This window comes from Trichechus manatus, unplaced genomic scaffold (genome assembly GCF_000243295.1).
Source record: "Trichechus manatus latirostris isolate Lorelei unplaced genomic scaffold, TriManLat1.0 scaffold00108, whole genome shotgun sequence".
NCBI classification, from domain to species: domain Eukaryota; kingdom Metazoa; phylum Chordata; class Mammalia; order Sirenia; family Trichechidae; genus Trichechus; species Trichechus manatus.
In genome coordinates, this window is record NW_004444044.1 from 2,078,527 (window position 1) to 2,102,186 (window position 23,660).

The 23,660-nt window shown below is 39.4% G+C and overlaps 1 protein-coding gene across 1 annotated transcript in view; it reads left to right on the forward strand.

Annotated features, from left to right (window-relative positions):
* Nucleotides 1–635: 635 nt before the first annotated feature.
* Nucleotides 636–23,660, forward strand: part of ADAMTS3 (ADAM metallopeptidase with thrombospondin type 1 motif 3) — a 365,634-nt gene continuing 342,609 nt past the window's right edge. Inside the window, exons 1-3 of the mRNA XM_004383320.1 lie at nt 636–741; nt 2,010–2,037; nt 21,638–22,044. Coding sequence (XP_004383377.1) covers nt 673–741; nt 2,010–2,037; nt 21,638–22,044 — 504 coding nt within the window. The 5' untranslated portion in view covers nt 636–672. The remainder of the gene's footprint in view (nt 742–2,009; nt 2,038–21,637; nt 22,045–23,660) is intronic.

The window sequence follows — 23,660 nt, forward strand, 5'->3', positions numbered from 1 at the left end:
GGGCGCCGCGGCGGCGGGAGGGGCCGCCCGGGGGGCTCAGGCTGCCTTTTTAGCGCCCGCAGGTCGCCGGGAGTGAGCAGACAGCCGCTCTGCGAGCAAGGGGAGCGTGCGAACCGCCCTCTCCTCCCACCTCTGCCGCGGTGCCTCCTCCTCCTCCCTCCGCGGCTCCTTCCGCCCCCACCTCTGCGTGTGCGGCGGTGTCGCCCTCTCCCCGCCTCTTTCTCCCGCTCCCGCTCGCTAGTCTCTCTCGCTAATGCTCCCCCCTGCTGTGCTCTAGAAGACCCAAGCATTTTCCGCGCTAACCTAGGAACTAGTGGTGCTCGAAAAAGCTTAGAAAAAGCCGCTTTGGGCAGAGATAGTTGGAAGCCCCTCATCCCTTCCCCGTCTCCCGGCGCAGCCCTTGCCCGGCTCGCAGCACCTTCTCTCCTGCACACTCCGTTTGGGAGGACGGGGTGAGAAGGTGAAGTGGAAAGAACTGCAGAGCAGAGGGGGCCAGTCTCAGAGCTCAAATTTCATTTTCATTGAAGCAAAGCACAGAAGATCTTTTTTTTTTTTTCTCTTTACTCTGCATTTTTCCCTTTTTTTTTTTTTTTTAAGAAACTTATTTTGGGGGGGGGGGTTTGCTCTGGGCATTTGCTTTGCCCAGTAGTTGAAAAGTGAACTCGACTCGTGATGGTTCTCCTGTCACTTTGGTTGATAGCAGCCGCTCTGGTAGAGGTTAGGACTTCAGCTGATGGACAAGTAAGTGGAAAATAATAACAATAAAAAACTCAAACCCAACCTTTTCCCGAAAAAGTTCCTCCCCTTTTCCCCTCCTATTTCCTCTCCCCCTCCCACCCTTCCCTGTTATCTTATGCATTAGGGAACGATGATTTGAGGGCTGGGTACAATCTGCGGGCTTTTTGGGGTGGGGAGTTGAATTGCATAGGAGGTTATGGCTCTCACTTCTGGAGTCCAGGCTTGTCACACCTAGGGCTTCCCCACTTTGCGGCATTCCTAGCAGTTACTGGTAACAAACTACAGCCAATTCGCATCCTCGCCGAGCCATCTGGGTTTCCCCTTTCCGGAGGGCGGTTTGGGCGCTTGAATGAAGTTCTGGACGCTGGGTCCAGAATCCCAGAGCTCTCCATGCTGCAGTCAGAGTCGGGTTCGCGGGGCTTTCTCTCTTCCAGGCGATTGTGACTGACTCATGGCTTTTTCGGGTAGCGGGAGGCCGGGGTTTCAGGAAGTCCTTGGGCCGGACAGGGAGCGATCCAGTAGACACGTGTCCTGGGAGGACCGCGGCCGGGCTGGGGTTTGACAGTTGGGGAGGGGGACTGGGGACGTTTCCTGCCCTGGGTTTTCCTGGGCAGAGGCTGGAGCCTAGGGCCGCCTTTCTCCCCTCCCCCTCTGCGCAGCTCCTCCTCTTTTTAAAGTACCGGGCGGCTCAGTTTCTTCTGGGCCCTGCCCCCAGCCTTTGGAGACTCAAGGTGAAGCCTGATGATCTCACAAGAGTCCTTGGGAAGGCTCTGTGGGGCGAGCCTCCTGTAGTAAATCATATGAATACAGGCCACTGGGATTTAGGGTACAGAATTTGTGAATTTTCTGGCTTCTCTGGTCTGTCTGGTCGGACCATCGGGTTGATTTGTGATCTCACATCCAATGACTCAGGCCCCCTCCTAGACTTTTTTTCGCCTGGATAAATTCAGAGACTTTCTTTTCTAATCCTGACCCAGCATTGGGGGTTTCCAGAAGAGAGTATCGAGCGTCACATTTATTTTTGCTGGCTTCATATTAGATTAAAACGGGCAAATGACTCCCTTCCCCAAATTGTTACTGAACTGGCTCATGTCCTGTGACAAGAACTTCTATAAACCAGGATGCAGGCTTTAGGCACCAATCCCGATCTCCAGCGTCTCCCGATTAGCTAGCTCCTGAAAAGCATTAATGGTAGAAATAAAACGCACAAAGTGATAAGATGAAACCCAGTAACTTGTTTCTTTTTCTTACTTTTCCCTTTCCTTTCCCAGGCTGGTAATGAAGAAATGGTGCAACTAGGTAAGCTTTGTTCTCAGATGTCACTATTATCTTAATAGAAACTAGGGAATAAAGTAAGCTAAGCAAAATATTGTTCCTGAAATTTTTCCCGTTGGTGGTGAAAAAAAAAAATAATTTGCTGTTGAGGAACATTTCTATTCTTCTGTTTCTCTTCCCGAAGAAGGGTTTCACGTTCCCCATTCTGAGTTATAACCCAAACCAGACCCACTGCCTTGAAGTTGACTCCAACTCATAGTGACTCTGTAAGACAGCGTAGAACTGCCCCATAGGGTTTCTAAGGCTGTAAATCTTTATAGAGGCAGACTGCCACATCTTTCTCACATCTTTCTCCTTCAGAGGGGCTGGTGGGTTCCAGCCCGCGACCTCGAACCACCAGCCTTTCCATTAGCAGCAGAGCGCTTTTAACCACTGCACCACCAGGGCTCCTTATTCTGAGTTATAGAGATGTAAAAATTCTCCCAAAGTTGGACTTTTTGAGCTTTGATTTAGGACTGCCTTCGTTGGGAGAAAGATGCGGCAGCCTGCTTCCATTTAAGTTTATAGCCTTGAAAACCCTGTGGGCAATTCTAACCTGTCTTATAGGTTGCTGTGAGTCGGAATTGGCTGGATTGACAATCAGGTGTTTTTTTTTATTTTTGTTTTTGTTTTTTTTGGTTTATGGACAAGTCACTGGTAGATACTTACCAGGTGTTGTAGGAGCTAGATTTGGAGATGAATGAAATCAAGTCAACTCATGTTGCATTAGGAGGAGCACATCTAATTAAAACAGGAGACGAGGTACCAGAATGCTACAAAGAAGGGAAAATTGAAGTACGATGAAAGGAAATATTTCTCTTAAACTTTTTCCTGCTCTGGGTAAGCCCTCTGATGAACTCTCTTATTCCATCAGCTTTAAAATAACCGTCTACTAATGTGTAAGATACTATTAGGCCTTTTGCAGATAACATCTAAGCCTCACTATTACATGATGATGTGGGTATTATTCTTCCCATTTTATGGGTGAGGAGACTGAGGCTCACAGAGTGTAAGTAACTGTAACAGGTCACTCCAAAACCCGGGCTCTTTTCTTGAAGCTGTTTATAACAATATATTTATTCTGAAAAGCTGAAAGTCATCTAGCAAGAAGACAGGCTACATTCAAAGTCTTTCATACACGTTTTGCTTAGGTGACTTTAAAAGATAATTTTTCTTTTTGGCAGATTATTAGACTCTGTAAATTCTGTATTTGGCAAGTGATATGTAAAGTCATCTTTTAGAAGAAAAGTTTTTTTTTTTTATCATTACTGCTACTGCAAAAAAATAGAATTCACTGACCGTTAGCTGTATACCAGGCACAGTGTTGTTTTTTTGTGTGTTATTTCTTCTAATTCTCACAACTATACTATGAGGAGTGGGTATTATTGTGCCTATTTTAGAGATGAGGAAAATAAAGCTTGTAGAAGTTACATAGCTACATTAAATTGTGCATTGTGGAGGACTGGGGAGGGGGGCGGTTCTACAACTGTTTACTGATGAGGGGAACCCAAGATCCAGGACCAGAGGTGTCTTATGTGTAGCTCAGTATGTATCAGCGTAGGTCAAAATGCTCCTTCCTTCCTGGTGCTTAGCACTGTAGGATCTCTCCCCAAGTTTAGACCTGTAAGATACGCAGGTAGTAACTGGATCAATAAGGAGAACATTCCCAGAACCCCTGTACCCTTCTTGTGGCACCGTCTTATCACCATCCCCTCACCAAAGGTAAACGCTTTCCAGAATTCTAACAGTATGTTAGTTCTGTCAGATTTTTGTACTGTTTCTAGAAAGAAGCATACAATATATACTTTTTAGTGAGTAAGAGTTTGGCTGCTAACCAAAAGGTCGGCATTTTGAATCCACGAGCTGTTCCTTGGAAACCCTGTGGTGCAGTTCTGCTCTGACCTATAGGGTCTCTGTAAGTTGGAATCCACTTGATGGCAACAGGTTTGGTTATTTTTTGGTTTAGTGTCTGGCTTAGGGAGCCAGTTTTGAAGTGTATCTCTGATATGTTTCAACCCTCTAGAGTAGCAAGGCTTATATTTAGGTAAGGAGAAGGCAGCTTGTGATGTGGGAAGGTTAGAAAACGTGTAGGTACATCACTTATATAGGAGTCTCTCAGTTGCAAATGATAAAGCATTCGACTCTGAACCAAAAGGTTGGAAGTTCAAATTCACCCAGATGTGCCCGGAAGAAAGGCCTGGCACTCTACTTCTGAAAGATCACATTGTAAACCTTATGAAGCACAGTTATATTCTGATACATAACATGGGATTGCTATGAGTTGGAATCGACTTGACGGCAACTTTTTTTGTTGTCGCTGTTGGTTTTATCACCGATGTCGTGTGTAGTGGTACAGTGGTTAAGTGCTTGGCTGCTAACTGAAAAGTCGGCAGTTTAAACCCATCAGCTGCTCTGCAGGAGAAAGATGTGGCAGTCTACTTCAAAAATTTACAGCTTTAGAAACCCTAGGGGGCCGTTCTGCTCTGTTCTATAGGGTTGCTATTAGAATCAACTCGATGGCAATGGGTTTGGCTTTTTTGGTATAGTATGTAGTACAGGATATTGCCTCTTTCCTTCCTTCTCCACCCAGTGGAAAAATGCCCCAGATTCACCCAGAGATAAGTAACTAGTAGATACATTTTGAACTCTGACCTAGTTCTGTGCTCCTTTGCCAACCAGAGAGAAGATACCTACCTACCAACCTGTCTACACCCATACATACATATGTGCATATGTGAATGTGTGTGTGTATATATATGTAAGTGTGATTAATGAGGTGATTTACCTACTTCGGTGACGTATCAGGGAGTTCTTTCATTTCTAATTTAGAATATGGCCTTGGTAGGATGCCTACCATAATTGTGGGCCTCTGGCTGGCTGGCCTGATTGCGTAAAGAGGCTTGCTGCATGACACATGCGGCTTAGGAAATAATCATGGTTCTACAGCAATTAGAGAATCTCGAAAAGAATTCTCCAAGTCTTTTTGTTTCATAAGCTGCCACTTTGGGACTGCCTGAGTATCATCTGAGGAAAATGGTTGTAAGGGTTTGATGTTGAGCTGCCTTCCTCACCCTCTCATCCCTTCTCTTGGAAATGGGGCATATTCATCTTTCTCTTAACCTATTCCAGTTTCCCAGTTTCAAATTCCATTGCATTTCATTCTTAACAAAATAAAGTTGCTGATCTTGTCCTCTCAGATATCAAGTTTACTAAGAAATGGTTTTTCATCATTTTCAGATATTTATTTGGTTTTCAAGGTTTAGTGTGAGTCACTTACTTATTCCTTGGCACAAGTAAGCATTTCTACTACTACAGACCTATGAGAACAAAGACTGTCTTGATACCTGCTGTATCCTTAGTTTGTAGAGCACTGCTTGGTATCTAGTAGGTGCTCGTATATTTGTTGTTAAATGAATAGATCTAGCAAGCAAGGTATTATCATACTGGATATACCTGTGTTCTGAATTTCCTTAAGTGATCTCCTTCTCTGCCTCTTGTTTAATTGGCCCCGAAGAAAATGAGGATGGTGGCTAAGGCTATACAATCAATTATTCAATATTATCAAGGCTTCTTGTGACTCCTCTTTTTATCCCCAGAGCACAGGGACCTAAGCTTATCTGTTTTTCTATGCTTTTCTGTTTGTGCTCAGTAAGGATTTGGCAGATTGAATTGAATTCTATGTGCAGTTTTGGAGTTCTCACTAATTTTGCAGTACAGTCTGCTTGGGATCCTTTGCCCTGTTGCTGGCATCAGGGGAAATTTGATAAGCCAAGATTAAAATCTGTCAATCCAGTTTGCCAGCACCAATACTAGAAAGTGTGGTGGAGGAGGAGGTTTAAAGGGGTCCTTTGTAAAATTTAGAATTTTAGCTACCCAAGCCGTTATTTTTTCCTTATTAACTGAAGATCATAGACTTGGCTTTACTGATTTAGCTTCCACCTGACTTTTGAGCATGGTAATGGTTAATGTTAAATACTTGAGGCTTCTTAGATGAAGATGCATTAAGTGCAGCATGTTATCGATCACTGGCAACTTATTCTTGCTGTTTACATGAAATACTTCTTCCCCATACTTTCACTGATTTTTATCTTCAATTGGAATTCTTTTGTCATCATATCAAATGATTCTAAGATTACTCAGAAATTTTAAGAAATCCCCAAGGCCACCTCTGCTTCCAAGTTGATGATCTCTAAGCATTCATAGCCAACCCAGATTACCTTGGAAATCCATTAAGGGCAGTTCCAAATTGCCTGGTAAAATCATGAGCGGATTTGACATGAAGAGCTTGGCTGTAATACTTGGACTAGATATATTGACAGTGATGACTTAGATGGGATTTAAATGCTTCCCCAAAGAGGACTGCTATTACCAGAATTTTGGGAACACTTCCTTCAGCATTCTTGTAATAGCTTTTACTCTTAAATTATGCTACTTCTATTGTTATAAGTTATTGCATTATTCTTTTTAATTAATCAGTTTTTTCTGATCTTAGATGTTTTACATGTGCCCGTTGTAATTATGTTCTTTGATTTTTCTGTATTCTCTGGATTTTTCACAATCATCTCAAATTTTCATACTGCTTTAGAGATAAATGCTGTTAATAATTTAGCATATTCTTCTTTGGTTTTCCATTAATACACAGACTGTTTTTTGTATACCTGTTTTCGTTTAGTTTTATAATTTAGTGTAATTTCTCCATATCCTTAAAAACTCCTTGTAAACATTTTAATACCAACGTGATAGCCCATCCCCCTCATACTGATAGAATATAATTCATGTAGTCATTTTCCTAATAATGTCCATTTTCCTATGACAACTGGTGTTCATTCACATTGTTGTATATAGATCATTGCCTGCATTTCAAATGACTATGTTAGGAGAGAGTCCTAGAAGTTGATGACTGAGTAAAAATAAATTAACATGATAGATTTTGACAAATGGCTTTTGAGAAAGTTTGTGTGACCTAAACTCCTACTAGCAATTTAAGAAAGTGTGACTTTTAAAAAATTTAAATTAATTTTGGCTCTCTTCTTCCTATTTGGATATCATTTTTTTTTATACCTAGTTATACAATCCTCAAAAGATGCAATGAATGCATCATTTTTCTAGCTATCATGTACCCAATAGCTATAGACAATTATAAAAATGTTTTTTTATAATTTCATTAGTACTATGAGACGATTCATCTACCTTACAGAATTTGAGAGATGTATATTCTTTAGAATGTGCAGTAAAGAGTTGGAAGAGTATCTTAGCCTGGGAAACACTGTTCCCGTGTGTAATTGACCCATCTTAATTTTCCAAATATGTTTACATGATTTGCTGACTAACTGTAAATCCCTAGGAGAGATTTTGTGGTAAATGTCAGTCTCTTGTTTATAAAAATCATTACCACATATTCTACATGATGAATCTTTATGGAATTTAGAACAAATTGTGAGTGGCATGAAGCTGTATATCCTGCTGTTGGAGTGAGTACTGACTAAACAAAAACAGTTTTTAAAAACTTGTAGAAAGTAAATTTGATTAAATATATGAACCTTCAAATATCGTGGTCTTATATATTAAATTACATGTCCTACAATTTTTCTTCATATTTAGCACATGTATTTTACGTATATACGTATGCAGATGAATAAAAATAAAAAAGTGACTGAAAGCACCATTTGTACATTTGAGTTAGTTTTCTTTATATGTAAAAATCTCTCTTTTACACATAAAGCTCATCATTTAGTTTTAGAAGCTCTAGTCAGTATATCTAGAGGACCTATTAATATTGATCACCTTTTCTCCACCAAGCGGTCAAGAGCATAGACTCTGTTAGATTGTATGGTTTAAAATCCTACCTCTACCACTTTCTAGCTGGGTGACCTTACCTCTCAAAGCATCACTTTCTTATCTGTAACACAGGCATAGTACTACTCCCTACTTCAGCGGGTTGTGATGCCTAAATGATGATTCATAAAATGCTGGCATGAAATAGGAAGCTAGAATAATAGCTATTATTATTAGTATGTCCTAGACATGTGGTGTCCTTGGGTATTGAAAAGAGTTAACGTGCTGGGCTGTTAATTGAAAGATTGGCAGTTTGAGTCCACCCAGAGGTGCCTAGAAAACCCTGGAAATCTACTTCCAAAAAATCAGCCATTGAAAACCCTGTGGAGCACAGTTCTACTCTGACACACATGGGGAGTTGGATCCTACTTGATGGCAGCTGTTATTTTTTTTTTACCCTCTTCAGGCTTGTGCTTTTTTTTTTTTAAACATCTTTGCTCAAGTAGTGCTACCTCATTCTAATCTCTATGTTTTAAGTACATCTGCCAGCCATCATGAATTTCCAGGAACTTTAATTGACTCTTCCATGGACTTGTAAACTATTTAGTCACTCAGCTCACCATGTGCCAGCTCTTTGAGAGTTCTATTTTCATGTATTATCTTCATGTTGATAATGGCAATGTAGTGTTGTTTAACTCATTGGAATACAGCAGTAGAAGGAGGGAGTTGAGTAAGGAATGGTGCAGAAAAAGTTTCATTTGTAATTCACACCAACTATATTTTGTGTATACCAGACACAATTCTTTCTCTTCTTTTCATCTTACTTACTGTATATCCAGTCCCCAGGTTATGAACGTCCAACTCATAGACAACTCCTACTTAAGAACGGACTGCCATAAAGCCTATTATATTAAAACTTTGAGTTAAATGCATACAATGGTTCGTGATAATGAATGCACACACTACTTTGTGACACTTATGAAAACATTGTGCAGTTTAGAAGTGTTTCTTAAGTGTTTTATATGCACAGAAAGGTAAAATATATACTATATACTAAGACAAACATTTGACAAACTGACACTAAATGCGAACTGTATGTACCTGTTCTGACTTACCTACAAATTCCACTTAAAGACAGACTTAGGAATGGATCTTGTTTGTAACTCATAGACTGTCTGTAATTCCTTTCTTTCCATGTCATTGAGAGAAAGGTCCTCTAATAGCCATAACTCTTTTGGATGCAACTGACAGGAACCTAATTCACACTGATTTAATGAAAAGAAAATTGGCTGAGTAATCTAAGTCAGCTATAGCTGGATCTATGGCTCAAATAATGTTGTCAGAAATCAATGAGTCTCTCTCATTTTTTCTCTGTGTTGGCTTTATTTCTCAATCAGGATAAGAATGGTGGCCCCTCAAGTTGTGCCACCAACATCACCAGGCTATTATTCTATCAGTTTACTAATCCACTGGCTAGAACACCTCTTTATTGAAAGCTCCAACAAAAAGTTCCTGGTGTTCCTGGTCAGGCTTTTATTGACTGCCTGCCTGGAGTCACAAGCTTTCCTTGAACCATAAATGTGGTCAGATGATGTAGTACCTTCATTGGCCTGGACTGAGCCATTTTACCTCTGACCATTAGGGACTAAGAGTGGAGTGGGATGGTTAACCCAAAGGGAAATTGGAGTGCTGTTACAGAAAAATGGAAGAATGGATGCTTGGGAGTCACACACGTAAAATAATGCCACAGCTGGGAGGACTTTCTGGCACATGGACAGGAAACAGTGATTGTGGTAGGCAGAAAAATGACCTTCAGTTATGTTCATTTCCTAGTCCTTGGAACCTGTGAATATGTTACATTGCATAGCAAGGGGGAATTAAGGTTGCAGATGTCCTAAAAGTTGCTGATCAGCTGACCTTAAAATAAGGATATCATTCTAGATTATCCCTGTGGGCCCAGTGTAATCACACGGCCCTTATAAGTGAAATAGAGAGGCTGAAGAGAGAGAACTAGAGAGATAGCAGTGTAAGAAAACTTGTACTCATGTTGCTGGCTTGGAAAATGGTGGAAGGGGGTTACAAGGCAAGGAATGTGGGCAGCCTTTAGAAGCTGGAACAGGCAAGGAAATGTTTTCTTCCCTAGAACCTCCAGAAGGAATCTAGCCCACTGACACCTTGATTTTAGCCCAGTGAAACCTACTGGGGACTTCAGACCTCCAGAACTGTAAGATGATAAAATTATGTTTTTTTAAGCTACTAAATTTCTGGTAAATTTTTACAGCAGCAATAGGAAAATTATACAGTGGCCTAGTGGACTGTCTTAGTTTCTCATATTTCTGTCAAGCTATGAGTCAGACTAAGTTATCTTATTTTAGATTTTGAAAATATATTTACCACAAATAAAGTTTAAACAAGGAGCCTTGATGGCGCAGCGTTTAAGTGTAAGACTGCTAACCGAAAGGTCGGTGACTCCAACCCACCAGCTGCTCTGTGGGAGAAAGATGTGGCAGTCTGCTTCTGTGAAGATTTACAGCCCTAGAAACCCTATGGGAAGTTCTACCCTGTCCTGTAGGGTCGCTATGAGTGTGTGGCAATAGGTTTAGTTTGGGGTTAAAGTTTAAATGCTGTCCACATTTCTTAACTGTAATATTTTCCCCAGCCTTTGACCCTGGGGACACATGCTCATTTTCATGGCTTTAAATTCCAGAACTCATTATTAGTCTTTAAAAGTATTATCCATCAAAAATTGTAAGACATATGAGAAATCTTAATTTGTAGAATGCTTAATACATCTCTTGAGTCTATAAAACTTCTGATGATGATAAATATAACAAATAGAATTGCTTCTTTAAAACCTAAGATTGGAATGTTAAAATTTTGGCATATGATTATTTGATCGTTTTTAAGACGTAGCAAACAAAGAAAATACTTGGATATTTTTCTTCAAAACATGATTTTACTTTTCTTGAAAGACCTTCTCTTAACTGACTTCGTGTTCTGGAACATTAAAGAATACGCTGTTCTTTCCTAAATGACTTTCTTGAACATAAACATTGTGCAACTGCAACAAATATTTATTAAAAGACAGATAAAAAATGAGAAGAATTTTTAAGTTCACAACTATTTGTTCTTTCTCAATAATGAGTAGCCCCTCCCTTTTTTCCCAAATACCCTAATAAAGAATTTTTGATTAAGTAAAGAGATTTGCAATTAAAATAAAAAGCACACCAGAGAGTTTTTTAGCTTTGTGGTAATACGGACCTAGAGGAGACGAAGTGAGGAAAAAATAATTTGTCTGTGTTCAGAATTTTAGCATGTGTCACAGTTAATTTTTAATTGCCTTTGAGAAAAGATATGTCCCTTTTCCTTACGTGCTTATAGTCTTGGTAAGCCGTTTGGGGTTTGGTGTCCTCTTTAACATCCACTTTTCACCCCGTGCTCATCTTTCCTGTAGCAGCTGGCTCGCATCATTTCTGATGAAAGTCATTCTCTTACCCTCAGCTCAGAATTTGGAAATATTGTTGTTGGAGATATTCCTTTAGATGATCTTATTTGATTTCATTCTTGAGGCCAGATTGATACATACTGAGAATTTATACCTGATAAAGGAAATTGGCTGTGTGAACTGCCTGTTTGTAATAGACTAATAAGCCAATCCTTGGGAATGAATTCCAGTTCTCTAGGCTGGGTAATGAAAAGTGGGTTAGTATCGCAAACCTGGACTTCAGGTCCTCTTTTGACGCGGAGCTTAAGGACGCTTCTAATAACATCAGAATTACCAGGCTAGGGTAGGAGCATGGGGGAGAGAGGCCTGAAGGGAACTGGGACATGGAAGGAATCTGAAACTGACTTTCTTCTGTTTCTCTAGATAGTGATGATGATGATGATGATGATGATGATGATAATTTTAGCTAATTTTTCATTTATTGAAATATTAGATGGGCCAAGACTTCTATATGCCTTATCTCATCTGGTCCCCATTATTATCCCTGTTTTACAGATAACGTCTATGAGCCTTAAGTTCCATAATTTTCTTAAAAGGATACCAAAAAACTCATCAGCTTGGAACCAGAATTCAAATGCAGTTCTTTCCGACTCCAGACCTTTAGTGCTCAACTGTCACATCCTACTCCTTTAAAGTCTTCTTTGGGAGCTATAAACCAAATTGTATCAATTACAGGTAGTCCCCAACTTACGATGGGGTTCCGTTCCGATGACCCTGTTGTAAGTCGATTCTGATGTAAGTTGAATAACTGATTTTTTTTTTTTTTTTAATTTTCAGTATTATTGACTTTTATTATCAGTATCTTTATAAATCTGATCTTTATTTGTCTTTGGGGGTTGGAAACATTCCATATAAACTTACAGATGTATTTTAATACGTACACACATGTATAAAAATACACAAATCATAAAAAAAAGGGATGGCTATAAGTGCAGTTCGTCATAACTCAAACACATTGTAAGTCACAGACTACTTGTATTCAGTATTCTGTGTGCCTGAGGTAACTTTGATATTAATTGCAGTAGCTAAAAATTATGAGATATGGGAGATTTGTACTGTAGTCACTACAGGTCGTAGTAATGTCGATTGTATTACTGAGTATGTTTTTTCTGTTGCAGTCCTGTAGTGTGGTTTTGATGGTGTGCTGGGTACATCAAGTATCCTCTGGGAGATGTTTGTACATCATTCTACCACACACTTAGGAGGAAAACCAAGCTGCCTGCCCTCAGTTGTAGGCATGTGTGGCTAAACATGTGAGGGAGTTATGGTGATCTCAGAGCATGGGCCAATAGTGTCATACTGTGCACCCTGAGCAGCCCACCCACAGAGTACTCCCTCCCAAGAATCCCCACTTACAAATATTCATTGACTCTTTTTTTTTTTTTTAACCAAAGAGTGATATACGTTGGGTACATATAAACACAGTTAAGATACTGCACCTCTTCCTTAAGGAGCTTAAAATCTCTGAAAAGATAAGACATAAGCATATACTTTTTCACCTGTAAAGATCTTTAAAACTTCTATACAGACAGTGTGCAATTAGTGTCGAATGACTTGGCAGTGAGAGCTATGGGAACCCAGACCAGGAGGGCCGTACTCTGTGGACAAATTGCCAGGGAAGGTTTTTTTTCTTTTGAAAAGATGGGACTTGAGATAAACTTGGGGCCAAGTTGAGTTTGCATAGATGGAGAGTGGAGCCCTGGTAACACAGTGGGTAAGAGCTCAGCTGCTAACCAAAATGTCAGCAGTTTGAATCTACCAGCCGCTCCTTGGAAACCTTATGGGGAAGTTCTGCTCTGTCCTAGAGGGTGACTATGAATTGGAATCGACTCGATGGCAATGGGTTAACATGGAGAAAAAAAGATATCAATTATGAATCTATTTTATCCTGAAGGAATGGTGAGCTGCTGAAGCTATTCAAAAAGAATAAAATAATATTAATCACTAGTACTTACTGAGCACTTACTATATGCCAGATGGTGTTCTAAGTGCTTTGGATTAAGTCATTTAATTTTTACAATAAGTAATTTTGCAAATGAGGATACTTGCATAGAAAGTCTTAAGTGACCAAAATCACAAAGGTAATCAGTGATAAAACATATGTATTTTAAATGTAGGGTTATAAAATGATTTTCCTGGCAGTAATTTACAGAGTATTATGGTAGTGAGATACTATATATCAGAGTTTGGACTTGGCACTTGCAGGTTTCTGGTATGAGGTGATGAGGACTTGAAGGTTCTTCATTGGGACTGGAAGAAAAGGGATTACGTCGAGAGAAATTTAAAAGGAAAAATAATAGGGTTTGCATGATTTTATATGGGAGGAATTTGAAAAGAAGTTACTTTTCTAGCATGGGGTTTGGAAGAATCAGTACATCCCGAGCAGAAATAATGGAGTGAGGAGGGAAAGCTGAATATGCAGGTGAAAAGGTGAAGTATGGTTTAGATATATTGAGAGTAAGATATTATCCTCAGCAGAGAACTGACTTTAACTGTTGCTTTTAGGTTTCAGTTTAAGGGAACTGCTTTTACTTTTAACCTACATTTACTGAGAGCTTATTATGTGCATGATACCATTTTAGGACACAGATGTGTAAAAGAGTCAAAAGCCTCAGAAATGATTAAAGTTTGGGAACCATTAGAAAGTCTAACACGACTGATATTAAAATGGAAACTCTGGCTAGTTCAAAAGTCTTTAAGTATATGCATATAGAACATTGCCTTCTCAAATGCTTTTTTACGTAGGTTGTGTGTAATATTTGTGTGTGTCTCTCTGGCTGTATACACATACTAAACATACAAACACGCACGTTGCACTAAGCAACGGGCAAATCCCACCTTCGTATCCAACTGCCTGGTAAAGATCAGCATGAATCCAATCCCAAAAATGGAGAGGTTGATCCAGTCCTTACCTTCCCACTTCTCCGTCTTTGTCACCAGCTGCCCACGTGGCACACTCTCTCTGACCCTAGCCACCTGGAGCTAGGTCAGGGCTCATAAAAGGACACCGTCCTTCAGACCAGCTGCCCGGGCAGCACTTCTCTGATTCTAGCCACCTGGAGCTAGGTCAGATTTCACAAGTTAAAAGGACCTCATCCTGCAGACTGTCAAATAGGCAGACACCAGCTGCTAGTTTGGGGAGTCCATGTGATGCCTTCACTTCTGGTTTGCTGGCCACAAATTTGGGGCTGCTTTCCCACTACCCCTTCAGGACGCGTGCTCCATGCTCAGAAGTCCACGTAACACCCTTACTTCCTGACCTGATGGTTCCTACTGCCCCAGTGGGTTGTATAATTCACTGGAATGACTAACAGACTCTCATGGAGAGTATACCATACTTATGACTATAGATTTATTACAGCTAAAAAGGATACAAACAAAGAGACACATAGGGTGAAGGACAAAGGCCACCTTACTTCGGGTGAAGCTAGGTCCTTTATCCCACACACATATATGCAAGCGTGTGGCTGTTTCATGCAGCGGGAAGAGGAAGAAGCATTAAGTTAAACTCTATAATGATGAATTCAGTTTCGCTTTAAGATAATTCTCTGATGATAATTGTTAGTGTTATGATTAGCTTGCCAGTGGAGATGTGATAATACTTCTTTGTAGGGGTAGTGAAGTTTGTGAGGATATCCTGAATAAAAACATAACCCCTCTTACCTGCCTGAGTTCTGAGCAAGTAAAGAAATTTAAAAAAAACACAAAAGACAAAAAACTAAAGATAGAGGTAAAATGTATTTTACAGAAAAAGCCAGCACAAGGCTTTAAATTTGATAGGCAAGTGGGCTGGCTGATAGTGCATTGCTGCCTGTCTGGGCTAGGTCAGGGCCTGCCTCTGCTGAAATGGAAGAGATCCTGTGCTTCTTCTCAGGCTCATTCCCGGGAAGAAGAATGAGGAGAGAGGTTCTGAGCTTTGCTGACATCTTATTCTTCCCAGATTTAACAGTCACATAAGTCTTTCTTCTTCACTGAGGGAAGAGTAAGTTGCGGGGTGGAGAGATGTCTGCGTACTCAGAGAAAAATCTTCTCTTCACAGAGAGTAGCAGCAGGTTAACTCAGCAGGTCCTTCAACTCTAACTTAAGAAAAAATAATTTAATCTGTTTGAGATGGCTTAATTGTAGGGCAAGGATTAGGTGATTTATCAAGGTCTTTTTCTTCTTTTCTTTTTAACCTGTATAGTTATAATTCTGTGGCTGTCTGAAAGCGATTGCAGAATTGGGGCTGATTTCCTACTGCTTTCTAAGGATGAAAAGCTGTATGTCAGCCTCCCAGGATGTCGGTTTTAATGATTAGATCCATTTCTTTTTCTTGATAGCTTAAAGCATAAGATCCATTTTTTTTTTTTTTTTTTTTTTTTTTTTTGATTGAGATTAAGCATGGTGACTGGAGTTCAAATGTTTGATTTACAGGTCAGGAGGAACTGTGAGAAATACATGAAAGTTTTGCAAGCAAAATTTCTGGCTTTACAGGTATATGACAACTTGAGTAGTTTGCTGTCATTGACTGCTGGGTGGTAAAATTACTATTTAGGAAAAAAGGGGACATGCTAAATTTAGATACCCCTTCAGGTTCAAACTGTTCTTATTCCTTCCTTGATTCACAGATAATTTATTGAGTGACCTCATATTCTGTTTTTGGCACTAGGGAACTGTAGTGAAGAGAACAGATAAAAATCTCTGTCCTTATGAAGCATATATGCTAGTAGGTATAAAGAAACAATAAAAAAAAATTAAGTAAAATTTATAGTATGTCAGATTGTGACAAGTCTTGTGGAAAAAAGAAAAAGATGGAAGGGGTTGAGGGTGAGAAGACGGTTATAGGTGGTCAGGAAAGACCTTACTGAGGGTCACCTGTCAGCAAAGATCTGACCTAAAGGAATCTACAGGTTGAGTCTTGGCACCTGCTGGGGGAAGACACTTCCAACAGAGGAAACAGCAAGCATAAAGACCTTGAAGTGTGAGAATTCCCAGCTTCAGGCTCGAGGACCGTGTGAGCCATTTTACTCTAAGTGGGATGGAAAGCCATTAGAAGTTTTGAGGAGAAGAGTGACATGATCTGACACTTTAAATACTCTAGCTCTGTTGTGAGGACAACTCATAAAGGGGAAGAGCAGAATCAGGGAGAACAGATATGAGGCTAATTCAAAACTTAGATGATGCTGTCTTGGACGAGGGTGGTAGCAGTGGAAGTGGTGAGAAGTGGTCAGAGTCTGGATATATTCTGAAGGTTGAGTCAGTGGGGTTTCTCAAAGATTGAATTTGTGGTGTGAGAAAAGCTAATGGCGGCTTAAACAAATTTTTGGTTTGAGCAATTGAAAGGGCAGAGTTGCCATTTACTGAGATGGGAAAGACTTTGGGAAGAGCAGACTTAGGGGTGGGAAGATTGGGAGTTTACTTTTGGAAAAGTTCAGTTGAGTTACACAGTTAATATCCAAGTAGAGGGAACCTTTAGGCAATTGGATATATAAGAAAAGAACTCATGGGTGAGGCCTGCGCTAGAGATATAACACTGTGAAGAGAATATAGCCAGAATGTATAGATGCAGAAAAGTCCATGGACCAGATTTGGTGGCACCTCAGTATATAGAGGTAATGGAAATAAAGGGACTCAAGGTAGGGAGAATGAGAATGTTGACTAGTGAGGTAAGAGGAGAACCAGAAGAGAATAGTGTCCTGGAAGCTAAATCAAGAAAGTATTTCAAAAAGGAAGGAGAAATAAACTGGGTCAGATGCTACTAAGAGGGCAAGTAAGAAGACTGTCTTGGCCATGGCTTCAGCATGGGGTCACTGTTGACCTTCATAAGAGCATGACTGAAGTGGGTTCAAGAACAAGGACAGGAGAAGAAAAATTGAAGACATACAGTCTTGAAGTATTTAGGTATAAAAGGGAATGAAGAAATAGAGTATTTGCTAGAGGAGGATGTGGCATCTAGAGGAATTTTTGTTAAACGTGGGAGATATGATGGCATCTTGCTTATTTGCTGATGGGAATGATCTAGGAAAGACTGATGAAAATTAATGAGGGAAAAGAGAGGATGATTGCTGATACTGTGAAAACAGAAGAGAGGCTAGGATGTGGTATCTAAGTGGAAAGTTTGCTCTTAGGTAAGATGGCAGACAGTTCATCCCTAGTAACAGGAGAGAGATGGGCTGTTTATATCCAGATGCCAGCCAGTAGCTTGATGGATCATCCTTGAGTAATTAGTGACCACAGTGTGCTTTAGAAAGTCTTTAGCCTGCTCTATTGTGTAACTTATTATGACTCCTGAAAACCTTTACATACCTACTGCTATGACCCATCAGCCGCCTCAGCTGACAGCTGTATAGTTTTAAATTTTAAAATTGAACATAGATGTTATTTTAATGAGTAGCTTACTTATATTTAAGTTAATAATAGCTAAAATTTATTGAATCTTGGTTAAGAGATCAGTTGCTAACCAAAAGGTCGGCAGTTCAAATCCACCAGCTGCTCCTTGGAAACCCTATGGGGTAGTTCTACTCTGTCCTGTAGGGTTGCTATGAGTCAGAGTTGACTCGACAACAACAAGTTTTGGGGTTTGGAATATTTATTGAATCTTCTGCATAATGCCATTCAAACCTCTCACCAAACCTATGAAGCTGGAACTATTACTAACTTCCAGTTTACAATTGAGGAAAAAACAACCTAAGAGAAAATCAGAAACTTGTTCAAGTCAACTTGCTATAGTTCATTTCTTAACCATAGGCTGTACTGCTTTGTGGAAACAGCTGGGCCTACAAAATATGTCATTTTTTAATGCAGTAAATTAACACTGGATATAATTCAATTTGCTTTGTGATTGTGATCTGAGAATACAAATGCTTTTTATCGTGTTGGGCTTCTCAGCTCTGCCCCCTTTTTAATCAAAGGCCAGAATTTAAGAGTCTTTTACAGAAATGATTAAAACTACACTGCTCTGGCTATGGGTAGGAAGAGCGACATTACTCTTGTGGTATTCTTTTATAAGTCAGATCTTAAATTAGAAATCTCCAGCAAGACATTTCATCTATTCTGAAGTGAATAAGAGCATAGGAACATGGTCTTCAGAGTTGAAATGATCAGAATTGAAATTTTCCTTTTACTGCTTGCTTGCTATGTGTCAGGCCTCTAGGCTTGCTTTCTCATTTGTAAAACAGGGGTGATAATACCTTCCTACTGTGATTGTCGTGAGGATTAGGGATGATATATTCCCAATCACAATGCACAGTACCTTGTACTTATTGTTGTTAGCTACACTTGAGTCACCCCTAAATCAAATGGAACTAAACGCTGCCCAGTCCTGCTCCATCACCATGATTAGTTCCAGATCAGACCATTGTTTTCACTGACTGACTTTTCAGAAATAGATCGCCGGACGTTTCTTCCAGGTCCATCTTAGTCTGGAAGCTCTCCTGGAACCTGTTCAACATCATAGCAACACTTCAGCCTCCACTGACAGATATGTCAGTGCGCATAGGTGCATTGGCTGAGAACTGAACCTGGGTCTTCTGAATGGAAGGGGAGAATTCTACTCCTGAACCATCAATGTCCCCATAAATGGCAGGTGGCTGTGTAGCTCCTTTGTCAGTTCAGACAGCTACAATCCAGGGGCATAGGTAGCCTGAGAGGCTGTTAATGGGCTTCTTTTCTTCTGGTTACCTTATTTCCCAACTGGAAAATCATTCATTCAGTTAAGTTTCAGAAATATTTCTTATGGGTACGTTTTCAGGATGCTTTATTATTTAGCATTAGAAAAGAGAAAGGTTCATAGAAATACACTGTCCTTATTTTGAATATAAAATTGGTACATATTGTCTGACAGTAGAAAAATGAAACTTTCCCAGAGAGTCGAGGATATATGTCTTACTATGAGCATGAGGCTCTGAATATTCTCTTGGGTGTGAAGGAGCCTCCCTGCATTCTTCCTAAATTTTCTTGTTCTCCAGTCACTTAATCCAGGCATGAGTGTATTGTCTAGACTTTGGTTGCCAGAATTCCCCTAAGTGAAGATAGGGAATCCATACAGTGAAGTTAAACATTGCTTCCTCCACCCCTTGAAACAGTAAACATATGGCCAGAGAAGAGTTTTAACAGGTTATTGGTGTAGCCAGACCCTCACAGGTCTTGGGTAGTATTTCTGTTAAATCACAGCGTGTACCAACACAGACAAAGCAAACGTTCTTTGGTTACCTGCATTAGTAACTTAATAAATATAGAACAAATCTAAAAATGATAAGAGACCCTGGCATGTATCAGAGTTTGTATGAGGTGATATTGTGGGAATACTAAATTGAATGGGAAGCTCCTTGTCCTCAGGGAATTTAGAGTTAATTTGGGACAGCTTTGTCAGTCCACACCCAAGGGCTTGATCCATCCTTTCCTGTGGAAACTTTCACTTCCATCTGTTCCCATGACACTTGCATTCATTTCCTAAATTTTTGGGTTCTTTCTCTGAACCAAAATTTATAAAACTATGTACCATGGATTCACTTATAAGGGAGACCAGATCTTTGTGTCTTTGCTTATATACTAATACCTAATGTCGTTTGCTCACTATGACATAGAAAGCCCACAAAGAAGGGCTTGTTCTGCTGCTGCTGCTGATACCAGTGTTGGAGCCGGGCTTCACTTTGCTCTCTTATACTACAATCCTCATTCCTTCTCTACCTAGAAAATATTTATAAGAGTGTTACTTTCTCTATATATTTAATAAAGAGAGGTGTTTTGTTTAAATACATTGGTCATTATCAGTGGCATGCTGATAACATGCACTCAGGGAATTCCTAAATTGCAAAATACCTTCATATTTCTTCTGTTACCTTACAGATTGCTTGAGGTATTTAAAAGCCAGGAAAATCACAAAAACATAGTGATTCCATAAATATATTTTAAGGGCATAGGTTTTAGGTTCATTTATGGATCTCATACTCTAACTGATTGAGTAAAACATGGCAAAATACACAATTTCTATGTATGAATCATATAATTTTTTTCAGGACACTTTAACACACTATGGGACTAGTCTTGGGCTAGAATTATGAATGTGGGAAAGTTTTCAATTTATGTCCTTTGCTTTTCCTTTCCATGTTCTTTTCCCATCCTGTTACCCTCCTTTATTCTCCAATATCCGCTGTCTTCTGGCTTCAAAATAATTTCTGTTAAAGGGCAAACGGCGCATTCAGCGTGTTATCTCTCCTACTGATATTTGCTTAGTAGACACAGTACTCATATTTGGCAAAGTTCTAATTGTGAAATTAAGTTCAACATGTAAGTGGCCACCAGTGTTATAAGATGGGCCCCAAATATATGTTACTATTCAGTGGGGTATCTGTGCCATGTAAGGGATATGATGCAAAATAAGAATAACATTCTGTGTTGATTATCTACTACCTGCATATTCAATTTATAGATAATTATTTCCGCTTTATCATTTCCTTATTTTCTAAAAATAGTCTGTGATTTGTAGGACATGTCATGACATATCAAAATGAGTGTGTGGGCTTTGGAGTATGACTTGGATTCATAACTGACCTTGGATACATACCCTCCCTGAATCTCAGTTTCCTCACTTATGAACTGTGGTTGTTACAGTTGTTCTGATGGAAATAATGCCATGAACTATAAGTGTATAAACAAGTACCATAAACTACAGGTGCATGGTAGCTATTATAATAAATATAAATTCTAGGATTTCTACAGGGAAATAATGAAAGCAATGAGGAAAAAAATTCTCCAACATAATAGCAACTTTGTTAAAAGTTTGTAGCAGATGTCAGTTGTGTCAATAATAAGCTAATTGGGGTCATATCATGATTATAAGCAAAACAGATATAGTTTATGGAAACTTATTATGTTCATGTTCTCAAACAGATAAATCTGAAATGAACAGTCACATTGTGATAAACTTTCTTTAAGTTAAAAAAAAAAAAAAAAGATTTATAGAACACAAGCCAAGCCTGTTGCCATCAAGTCGATTCTGACTCATAGCGACCTTATAGAACAGAGTAGAACTGCCCTGTAGGGTTTCCAAGGAGCGCCTGGTGGATTTGAATTGCTGACCTTTTGGTTAGCAGCCATAGCTCTTAACCACTGCACCAAGGTTTCCTTATTGAACACAGTGCTGCTTAAATGCTTTTGAGAAGTGACTTAAGTTCTCAAAACACAGTACTTTCCAGATGATTCAGGAATAGGACTATTATGCAGACTGAAGTATAATCTTGTAAACTGGGCACTTTATTCCTATGCTATGTCCTCTTGTATTTTCTTGTTGCACAGAGTTCTGTAATTCTATCTTTTACCCCACAGATTTACCAATAAAGAGACATAGAGAGTATGAGCTGGTGACTCCAGTCAGCACAAATCTAGAAGGACACTATCTCTCCCATATTCTTTCTGCAAATCACAAAAAGAGGTCAGCAAGGGACGTGTCTTCCAACCCTGAGCAGTTGTTTTTTAACATCACAGCATTTGGAAGAGCATTTCATCTGCGACTAAAGCTCAACAATCAACTAGTGGCTCCTGGGGCTGTTGTGGAATGGCATGAGACACCTCTGGTACCTAGGAATATAACTGACCACATTAATGATCATCAACCAGAAAGTGCTTCAGAAAGGATCTGGAAAACAGAGCCTTTGCAGACTAACTGTGCTTATGTTGGTGACATCATGGACATTCCAGGAACCTCTGTTGCCATTAGCAACTGTGATGGTCTGGTAAGACTCATTCCCTTTTGTGTGTATGTGTGTGTAGGTATTAGGAGTGCTGCATGACTTCAGCATGGTTTGGAAGGTAGAGGTGGAAAGGAAGCCTCATGATTATATTTTAGGCTCAGGAAAAAGCATTAGAAAGCCTTGACTTTCTGTCAAAGATGTGTGCTTTGGCTTAATTTATGACATGAAGACACCAGTATTCCATGAAACAAAAGAAAACTGTTTTAGCATTTCTTGTTTATGTTTTCACTAGTGTTGCATTGGGGAATTTTATTTCCTAATACTTGTTCATTCCAGAATTTGAAAATCTGTGATTATGCTAATTTCTTTTAAAGTTTTCTGAAAACTTTCTAAAGAAACATAGACTCCTCCAAAATGATAGTATTTCACTTCTTATGCGGAAACTTTGGATATTGTCTTAAAGAAACTATTTTGAAAGTATTCTTTAGCATCTCTACAGAATGATAAAATGGGAAATGAGCAGATCCTCTGACAGAACCTGTCTAAATAACATTACTTTTTTGAACGTGAGATGCAGTTCTCTCTGTATGGTGGCTTTTGTTCACTTTTTTCTTCATTGTCAAATAAAATACCCATATACTGCTTTTCAGTTTTGTAGTTGAGGCCAATAGTAATTGACCTTTCTTTACATACTCTGCATATGTGAAATATTTTTATTTGGTTTGCATCTCTAGATGTTATTTGAGAATTGTGTCAGTGTTTATGCTTCTTCTATTCACCGTTGACTCCAAGTCTTTTTCAAAAACGCAACCATTTTTTTCTTTATATGGTTGCCAGGCTGCTGTTTCTTGGGAGTTCAGAGCCATTCCTTTCATTTTCTTACCGTTTCTGTGAGTTCTCAAAATATTCCTCAAATTCCTAATAAGTAGGTTCAAACTGCCGACCTTTCGATTAGTAGCTGAGCTCATAACCATTGTGCCACTAGGGCTCCATATTTTATATATATATATATATATATATATATATATATATACACATATACACTCTTTCTATATATATATCCATCCATATGTATATATATATATATATATATATATATATACACATATACACTCTTTCTATATATATATCCATCCATATGTATATATATATATATGTAAAGTATTTATAGTCATGCTTAATTTAAAAAATAGTGGTTAAGGGAGGTATCTTCTGTGGAGATTGTGTGAATGGGACAGCGTTTTTGAGCAGAGACACGTGGCCCAGACCTTGGGCTTGATTCAGAAAAATGGAGGGTGTGGACTATACCAGGCAGTGCTAACTCTGATGACATGCACAAATGGAAATCTCTTCTAGAGTTTCCAGCTCAAAGCAGCTGTATGCTAGGAGATAGAATGCAGATTACGGTAGGAAGAGAAGCAGGGTTATAGAGAGTGGGTGGTTGGTTGATTGTCCAGATCAACAAACTGGAGAGAGAACACCAGCAGATGCTGAATCAAGGTAGGGAGTCTTGAATATGAAGCAGAGAGATGAACATGGGGCAGTGTATTTAATCTTGAGAACATGACCTCTGTCATGCCATTCCATTTATTAGCGACATAGCTTACTCTATTAAGCTGGGGACAGATTCCTAAAATTGCAGAATTGCATTGGACAGG